The sequence below is a fragment of the Schistocerca americana genome, chromosome 2 (assembly GCF_021461395.2).
Source record: "Schistocerca americana isolate TAMUIC-IGC-003095 chromosome 2, iqSchAmer2.1, whole genome shotgun sequence".
In the NCBI taxonomy this organism is placed as follows: Eukaryota; Metazoa; Arthropoda; class Insecta; order Orthoptera; family Acrididae; genus Schistocerca; species Schistocerca americana.
Genome location: NC_060120.1, coordinates 1,003,012,618 through 1,003,022,902, shown reverse-complemented (window position 1 = coordinate 1,003,022,902; position 10,285 = coordinate 1,003,012,618). Strand labels below are relative to the sequence as shown.

Genomic DNA, 10,285 nt, shown 5'->3' with positions numbered 1-10,285 from the left:
GTCTCGCGGTTCTAGGCGCGCAGTCCGGAACCGTGCGACTGCTACGTCGCAGGTTCGAATCCTGCCTCGGGCATGGATGTGTGTGAAGCCCTTAGGATCGTTAGGTTTAAGTAGTTCTAAGTTCTAGGGGACTGATGACCACAGCTGTTAAGTCCCATAGTGCTCAGAGCCATTTGAACCATTTTCAACCAGCCAACCCCGCATTTGTAAACATTGCACTGATTGCAAAACCACGCTCGTGATGAACACTAACCTGTTGATGCTACGTACTGATGTGCTTGATGCTAGTACTGTAGAGCAATGAGTAGCATGTCAACACAAGCACCGAAGTCAACATTACTTTCCTTCAATTGGGCCAACTGGCGGTGAAATGGGGAAGTACAGTACATACTGACGAAACTAAAATGAGCTCTAACATGGAAATTAAGCGTTTCCGGACACATGTCCAAGTAACATCTTTTCTTCATTTGTGTGTGAGGAATGTTTCCTGAAAGTTTGGCCGTACCTTTTTATAACACCTTATATATATTAATCCAAATTTATCATGGCAGACCCTCGTAAAGTGTTACGAATGGTAAGAAATGTAAGTGCCGCATTAACAGGTAGCTTTCAATCGGTAATTATTGCTTTTTCTGTAGTTTCGAGTAGCCCCTTCAAATTTATTGACTTTCTTAAGAGAATAGTGCCATGACAAAGGGTCAGCTTTCTTAGTAATACGTGTGTAGGGTGCTTACTAGCTGGTATTATCAGCTGCAATTAATTTGAGATGATGATCCTACATTTCAGTTTTGATACTTTGGAACATATAGCGATTCGCATTTGAAAATGAGGTATGCAATTTCGAAAGGACTCTATCCGAAATTCCTTTAGCTGTGGGAGAATATGCGGCTACAGAGTCAACACGTTTTTCTTGAAAAATGGATCTCTGAAGATCAAACTCAGCTACTTCGTTTGACAATCAAACACAGTGGCCACCAAATCTTGGCGACGGACTAAATGAGAAGGAAATGAGGATGGAGAATAGACGGGAAAAGTAACGATAACCATAATGAAGGCACAGACAGTTATAAAGGATACATAGAAAAAGGACGAGGAGAAGGCTTTGTCCAGTAACTTGGTAGAAGAAGAACGTAAGATTCACGTGATAGTAGAACGTCATGCCGCTTTACCGTCTGAAATAGCCGTGCGTGACTTCAGTTCATTTAAGCCAGAAGCTGTACATGAGGTAACATATACCTTTGGAGTTGTTAATAATCTGTGAGTAGAAAATAGAAAACTATTCAGTGTGGTGTTTATGAAATAACTGAGAGACCACAATGTCATTGAAAGCAAACTACGAAAAACGTGGAAACTACTGCACGAGTTCTTAGTCATCTCACGTTTCTAAACTGTTGACTGCAGTTGATATAGAGAAGGACTGAGCAAGAAAGTTCAGGAGTACAGGCCTGTGATAAGTTTATGGTCAGAAAAGTTAGAGCTAAATAATGGGGGTTGGTGCTTATCCTAAGCTTAATTCCGGTAAAGAGAATAGAGGGAAGTTGAGTATTTTCAAGGCATTTATTGATACAGAGAATGTCGCGGAAACCGCAAAGCGGAAAAATGTGTTTGGGATTCCAGAAAAAGAAACGATGAAACACACACAGTAACTACAACGCGGACTGTGATAAGCTATGAAAGTGGATACTCAAGAGATACTATGGTGCACTATAAGTGTAAGAGAGAAATCAACGAAAGAAAAATCTGAATAAGAGTAATAGCGCAACTTCTGTCACAGATTAGGTTCACGTTTAGCGCCGCTTTACTAACTGCCAGTAAAGAAAACTCGCAGGGCCAGGTATTCTCCATAGGGATAAAGGAAGGATTAAGAACGGAAAAAAGGAAATAGAGTTAAAATAAGCAGAAAATTGGGAATATTATAATTAATGAAACAGATTTTTTCGTAGAATCTATGATCTAACATTATGTAAGGACGAGACAAAAAAAGCTTTGTTCGAAAAAATACATCTGTTGAAGCCAAGCATTGAGAAAGAAGCTTATGAAAAGGCAAGAACTGAGGAAGAAGCTTATGAAAAGACCGTGTAACAACAAAACGTGTACAATGACAACTGGGCGCTATAAAAAATTATTAAACTAAAAGAAAAAATGAAAAGGCATCAGCAGATAAAACTGAAAAATTTCTTACCAGGTGGAGGTCAGGTTGGTTGTCGTTACGTGAAGGCTTAGCTACCTTGAAACTGGAGGGGACGCCAGGTAGTAAAAACTACGGCGGAAGAGAATGATTTGAGCGTGTGACACAAGTTACTAAGGGCGCTACATGTAGCAAAAATACTTTGATTGAGAGACTGGAGCAGGATGTAGATCGGAGACGGATTCACACCTCTCGAAAGACATGAAAATAGACAAATATGCGTATTTCGCCTTTACGTCATGTAGTGAAATTTACTGTTACGCGCTTGACGGTTATCTGGGACTTTGCAGAGACGTTTTTGTATGCTGCGAATGTGATTTCTTCCCAGACACATCGGAATTCTGTTTTACATTCGATTATCACTGTGTTGTTGGCATGGATGCATTCTGGTTGAAAGACATTCTACGAATATTTTTTGTTTTTGATGGTGCCCAGAAATTTACACAGTTGTGGTAAACGAGAAATCTCCGACAGCTCGTAGATATATTCGTTTTCTATGAACCGTGGATAACAACGTCTCGTGGAGGTCACAGGTTCGATTTATTCCGATTCTTCTGCGGTTTTTCGGCCTAAGACGCTTCGTGAGGCCAAATGAGAAACCGTTAGAAAGTTTCTAAAAATGGCATATTACACCGAAAATAAAAACTTACTTCTACCCTCTGTTGTGTTAAATCTATAAATTTTATTCTATTTCCCAAGAACTTTTTTCCATTTCTACATAATATTCGGACACACACATGAGGATCTCGTCACCAACAGAAAAGTTCTTCCTTGCTAAACATTTCTGAGAAGATTGCGTAACAGTACAAGTCAGCAGTGGGCATGTATGGGGAATAGAGTGGATGGGCACGACGGCTTATGGTACGCAGCCACGTTATACCGGTGTAACACTTCCAGGAAAGAATGGTAATTTTTCAGTAGTTGGAGTTGTATAAATCGTCGTAGAATATAAAACAATTACGGTCGGCTGCACTGTATTAGTCTGGTATCTGAATTATCTGCATCGTATAAAATAATACATGTAGCGTTCTAGGATGAGATTTAAAATTTGGAAACTCAGTCATCTGAGTCAAAAGTATCCTGACAAAGGCAGAAAAGTTATTCACTGTGTTCATGGCTCTATAGACCAAGAATACAAATGTTCCCAGGAAGACCTTCAGTAATTTTGTTCCAACTCAGAGGGAGGTACATAAGAAAAATTGCTTGAGCTACTTAAATGATGCCTCGCTTTCTATCAGTTAAATGTAAACTGAACAAGTACGCATTCTAGTAAGAAAAACATATGTTTTAACTTTATCCAAACTAAAAGTTAAGGATAGATACCAAAGACTTCCGTATAATAAATATGTTCAAGTTGATGTACGTTGCAGTAGTTACGTTGAGTCGAATGGGCATGAATACGGAAATATATCAAAAAATTTTGATTTTTATCTTGATAATAGCTTACGTTTGTGAATTTTGGTGTGTTATCGTTGGTTACATTAATACTCTAATTTCAGGTGTATGGTCCCCAATCTCTGTTGAGTTCTTTTTTTTTTAATGCTCTACTCTGTCTACAGTTGGTATAATGTCAAGATTCCTTAGCTGAAAGTATTGTACCTTACTATATATTGTAAAATAATCTTAAATAACTGATAAAACTCTTTCTGTTGTAATTTATCTACGTAGATATTTTTATGCTCGTACTCAGTGTTAGCAGTGTAGTTCAGTACATCCAAGCGAAATATAATTTTAAAAAATACTAAAAAAATACGTGATTAAGAGATCCTTATCGAATTTGTACCGTAAACGGTTACACTAGGGTTGCCAAAACAGTACATCTTGTAGTTTCTGCAACTGAGTGCAAAAGGTTTTGCAGATAGATCTTTTGTTTGCGTTTATGTAACTGGAGATGACATGTATAACAGTTTTAGAAAAAATATTATATTACTGTTCATTTGTGTCAATGTCGAATATTACTTGGCGGTCACGGCTTAGAGCCGAGAGAATGTTAATGATCTCATAATGTAAAGCCATATAACAGCGTAAGTTTACTTAACTAGTTAATGACTGATGATGTAGGGAACCAGACATGTTAGGTTACTTACGCATACGATGATGATTATAAAACACAGAAAATCAGTGTCTCAATTCCCCAGAACATAGTTTGTATGGTTTTGATTCATTTCACGACATCGACGAGGCGAAATGCAGAGTGATTCTAATTAATCTTTCGCTATTTGAGCCATTGGAGACCGTGAACTGTTTATAGTAAGGGGTACCATACTTTATAGGAATGACATTCAGAATGTGCGCGGCAGGATTTGCATTGTTAATAGTATTAATGTCACGGCTTGTCGATAGGCGCCGGTACTGAAATGGCGACGAAGGGTTGAAATACAAGTATGAGTGTGCATTCCAGTTGCAGGCAGTCAATATGGGTCTGCACAAGGTGAGCGGGACTATACTCGTAAAGCTGTTGTATCAAAAGAACGCCAATAATATTGCTCCTCTTCGCTAGTATCGACACGTTAAAGGAATGCGATATGCCTTACACAGTGAACAAAAAATTAGGATACGTTGTCGACCTGGCCATAGCAGTGCACAGCAAATCTCTCGAACAAGGGGCAAAGACTTCAACGGATGACCTTGAAATTCTTAACAAATACTACAGAAGATGGCGTCTGCACCCAGACCCTTATAAGACAGAAGTCTGCACTTTTCACCTCAACAATAAAGCAGCCAATGAAAGGCTGACCGTGTTATTTGACCAACAGAGGGTAAAACACAACTTCCACCCAAAATATTTGGGCGTAACGCTGGACAGGATCCTAGCCTACAAAAGAACATCTTGAAAACTTTGGTCAGAGGCTCAAAACACGGATAATATTAGGAAATTGGAGGGTAGTACCTACGGTGCAGATGCATCAACTCTGCAAACAGCAGCAACATCAATACTCTACACCACTGCAGAATAGCGTGCTCCTGTCTGGCAGAGAAGACACCATACCAACGTGGTACACGTGCAGCTCCACGATGCCATGCGTATTATCACTGGGACATTAAAATGTACCCCCAGTACCATGGCTCTCCGTCATTGCCAACGTAGCACCGCCGAAACAGAGACGGCAAAAATGGTTCAAATGGCTCTGAGCACTATGGGACTTAACTTCTGAGGTCATCAGTCCGCTAGAACTTAGAACTATTTAAACCTAACTAACCTAAGGACATCACACACATCCATGCCGAAGCAGGATTCGAACCTGAGACCGTAGCGGTCGCGCGGTTCCAGACTGTAGCGCCTAGAACCACTCGGCCACTCCGGCCGGCAGACGGCAAAAAACTTCTATTAAAGAATGACAAAAAAACACAAACAGACGATGCAAAATGCCTACTTATTCGAGATGTCATTAGAAATTTATCAAGTCACCGACTGAAGTTACGGAACTCGATATGGTGTAACAGCTATATAAAAGGAGAGGATAGCTTCACCCTTACAGACGCTTGGAAAAAGGAATGGGAGAACTCAGTCAGTAATTATCACCTGATAATTGACTCCTCAAAAGCACTAAAAGGGTTCGACTTTGCTAGGAAAGACTGGGTTACGCTCACCCGTATCCGAAGTGGCTACACTAGATGCAAGGCAACCCTCTAAAAATGGGGATTCGCAGATAACCAAAGCTGTGACTGTGGGGCACGTGAGCAAACTCTGGACCACATCACAAAAGTGTGCCCTACTGGGAAATTCAGTTGATCAGAAGTAGAAGCCACACCTCGAGTTATGAAGTGGACCTAAAAACCTGGTCATCGATGTGTAACCAATAGCTTCTAGTCTCGCAAGATACATGTCATATTTCTGTAAATCGTATCACATTGCCCACTTGCATGTATAAGAAATATTTTATTCGCTATTTCATTATTTTAAATATATTTTTATATATATTCCTTTGCATTGTAATGGCAATTTTTGTGTATATGCTGCTGGAATGTTATACGATAAATAAAATAAAAAAATAAAAATGAATGCGGAGAGGTCCTCTTTCCGCGTCAGGGTTGACGATGATGATTCGGAAATACGAATTAAGTTGCGACTTGGGAACTGTTCCTCCGCCACAAATTTTTGAAAAAGTTCCTTTTGCCATGGCCGAGAATGCTAGACGCAGTGCACAATCTTCAAGCAGAGCTCTAGAAGAGCGTAGCGTTCCAAAAGATTGGAAAGGGGCATAGGCCATCCCCGTTTTCAAGAAGGGACGTCGAACAGATGTGCAGAACTATAAACGTATATCTCTAACGTCGATCAGTTGTAGAATTTTGGAACACGTATTATGTTCGAGAATAATGACTTATCCGGAGACTAGAAATCTACTCTGTAGAAATCAGCATGGGTTTCGAAAAAGACGATCGTGTGAAACTCGGCTCACGCTATTCGTCCACGAGACTCAGAGGACCACAGATACGGGTTCCCAGGTAGATGCCGTGTTTCTTGACTTCTGCAAGGCGTTTGATACAGTTCCCCACAGTCATTTAACGAACAAAGTAAGAGCATATGAACTATCAGACCAATTGTGTGATTCGATTGAAAGTTCCTAGATAACAGAATGCAGCATGTGATTCTCAATGGAGAGAAGTCTTCTGAAGTAAGAGTGATTTCAGGTGTGCCACAGGGGAGTGTCGTAGGACCGTTGCTATTCACAATATATATAAATGACCTTGTGGATAACATCAGACGTTCACCAAGGCTTTTGCGGATGATGCTGTAGTATATTGAGAGCTGAACATTCAACTGTCCACCTTTCGGAAAGCGCTGCGAATTGTGAAATGGTTTCCCTACAAACGTCACAGGTGTCCGTACAAACTTCACATCGTTACCAACTTTTTTAACGTGATATTTGTAACCTGGAACATTTACATGGTACCCAACTCACAACTGTTACCCACTCATGTGGAAATTAAAATATGTTTCTTTCAATGGTTCCTTCGTTATTTCTCTTCCGCATGTCCTTACAAATGTTTTGCACAAACTTGCATTGTCCTACGATCACTCGTTTTTCTTGGAGACTCTCCCAAGTGAGAAAGTTTAATTATAATGACACTGTGTATGCTGTGTACTTAGATCCACAAGAAGCACAGTATCAGAGAAGGAGGGAAAAATAAAGTGCGATAGACAAGTAAAGAAAAGGACTGAAAGGGAGAGAGAGAGAGAGAGAGAGAGAGAGAGAGAGAGAGAGAGAGAGAGAGAGAGAGAAAGAGAGAGAGAGAGAGAGAGAGACAGATAAATAGACAGACACACAGATAGATAGATAGTTTGATAGGTGAAAGAGAGAGAGAGTCAGAGAAAGAGAAAGAGAGAAATGGAGTTACATATGGATCTAAAGATGCGTATTTAAGAATAAGGCATTCTGGCACTTTGGCAGTTTGTTAGAGAATCTGAGCATATGGTTTAGGCATTCTAAATAAGAAACAAGTTAGACAAGCAGTAGTGTGCGTTGAGTTTGGTGAGTTACTGCCACTGAAAGGAGTTTGCTTCTGCACGATCGGTCTCAAAGGTCAGCACTCAAGGTATCGCTCCGAGCGGTCGGCTCTTGCTTTCGCCGCCGAGGCACCGCCTCAGATACGTTCTCCGGCGCGGCCTTAAGATGCCTGCCCAGTATGGCCAGGGTGGGGGACCTCAGGGAGAAAAAAAATATCCTCCGATAAGTACTTTCCCTCCACTGTGCCGGAGATTAACGAGCTATATAAACCAGCGCAGACGCCTCGAACAGTCACACAACAGCGGACCTCCTCCACTCCCAGGACAGCTGCAGTAGTCGCCCGAGATGCAGAGTGTCGCCGTCCTCGCCTGCCTGCTGGCCGCCGCCCACGCCGGGATCGTAGCGCCGGCCCACCTCCCCGCGGCTCCAGCGCCGGCGCCGGCCCACGCCGTCGTCTACGACCACTACGCGCCGCCCAGCTACAAGTTCGACTACGCCGTGGCCGACTCGCACACGGGCGATGCCAAGACGCAGTTCGAGCACCGCGACGGAGACCGCGTGACCGGCGCCTACAGCCTCATCGACGCCGACGGCACGACCCGCATCGTCGAGTACACGGCCGACGACCACAACGGCTTCCAGGCGGTCGTGAAGCGCATCGGACACCCGACGCCGGCTCCGCCCAGGGCCGTGGTCGTGGCCGCCCCCGCTCCGGCACCCGCCGCCCACGCGCCGGTGTACGCCGCCCCCGCTCCTGCTCCCGCTCCCGTCGCCCACGCCGCTGTTTACGCCGCCCCCGCGCCGGTGTACGCTGCCCCCGCCCCCGCCCCCGCCGCCCACGCAGCTGTCCTGGCCGCCCCCGCACCCGCTGCCCACGCATACGCCTACCCGGCTGCCGGCCACGGTCCTGCGCCCTACCACGGTTAGAGGACCTGCCGCCCAACAGACTGCATCGTTGTCCACCACATAGCTCTCGGCACGAGAACGGTTTACATGAATGACCCGCCACCGCATCGCTTAACGAACTTCGCCACTGTTGACCCATCGTCGCATGTTCATCGTCCATTTGCATGTACATTGTGAAACATATGAACACTGTAAAATAAAATTTATTTTCTGAAATTAAGTGCTCTTAGCATCTTTATTTAACCTCTGATTACTGATGTCTGTTCATTCCTACTGTGCTTGTCAAGCCACTGAAAAAATAACTTTAAAATTGTACCCTATGATTTTTATTTTCTAATGTTACTGGACGGGGTGAGACAATAGTCACTACCGATTGTAACTCACTGAAATCGTTAAGGTAATCTTGTTTGTTTGTGGTAATTATAGACATAAACATCGGAGTGCACTGCTATTAAATCAGTCATCTGACATTACTAGAAAGATGCTCCAGATTAGCTGCGTATAACAATTAATCTTTATGAACGACAGACTGTTTCGCCATTTATCGCAGTTGTCAAGTACCTGCGAATACAATTTTGACGAGGCCGTGTATAAATTTGAATGTCACTTGTATTAAAGTGGCTATATTGCACTCACGTCTCTAATGATGTTACTAACTAAATTACTAATTAACTATATTTAGGTACTAAAATAATATAGCTGTTCATCTGTGTAATCTTTGTAAACATATAAAGTCGTAAGAGTATAACTGTCAGAGTACTGTCAAACCATAAAAATCAAATGGCTCTGAGCACTATGGGACTCAACATCTGAGGTCATCAGTCCCCTAGAACTTAGAACTAGTTAAACCTAACTAACCTAAGGACATCACAAACATCCATGCCCGAGGCAGGATTCGAACCTGCGACCGTAGCGGTCGCGCGGTTCCAGACTGTAGCACCTAGAACCACTCGGCCACCCCGGCCGGCTCAAATCATAATTAACATATTATTTATATATATTCACCAAACCTTAAAAGTTCACCAACGACGTAATATGGACGTCACATCGTTCTAGACGTTAGAATAACATGGTCGCTTTAATGTAAATGACATTTATATACTGACTCACCAAAATTCTATTCGCAGAAAATACCGAAGCATCTGTCGTTAAAAAAGATTAGCTATTATAAACAGCTATCCTGCTACATCTTTCTAATAACCATGTCATTGTCTGACGTGTATTACGCTGCTGATCCTAAAGAAGAAAAATCTCTAACATTGTTTTTTGTTGACTCTAGCCTGTTGTGAAGATGTTTTATAATGAAAGAAGTGATTTTGATTTAAAAGGGTGGTAAGGGTGGTACAGAGGAAGTTATAATTTAATAATAAACGAGTGGAATAATAATTTAACAAAGTTACACTTACAACGAAGGCTGCCTACAATTTACGGATACGTTTTGACAAAAGCGTATCTGTAATGGATTGCCAAAAGTCAGGTAGGCCACCAATAAGTAGTGAAACTAAGCTTAAAGGTCTACAAGAGATTATCCGGTGCCGTATAATGTATACTCTTAGGCTGGTTCTGGAACAGGATACTTCTAGAACGTAAGTGGGGAGAAAATTCCAAATTCCAACATTGTATACCTCATTTCATACATGCGTTGCTGGAAGACGATCTTGACCATTGGCTTCAATTTTGCGAGAAAATGTTAAATGAATTAATAGAAGGTGATAATGTCAACAGACACAACTCTACCTAT

General features: G+C 42.2%; 1 protein-coding gene across 1 annotated transcript in view; it reads left to right on the top strand.

The window, feature by feature from the left end:
- The first annotated feature begins 7,943 nt into the window (after positions 1-7,943).
- The window catches only part of LOC124594601 (skin secretory protein xP2-like), a 29,993-nt gene continuing 27,651 nt past the window's right edge, over positions 7,944-10,285 (top strand). The window contains exon 1 of the mRNA XM_047132974.1: positions 7,944-8,560. Within this exon, the coding sequence (XP_046988930.1) occupies positions 7,984-8,560 (577 nt within the window). The 5' untranslated portion in view covers positions 7,944-7,983. The remainder of the gene's footprint in view (positions 8,561-10,285) is intronic.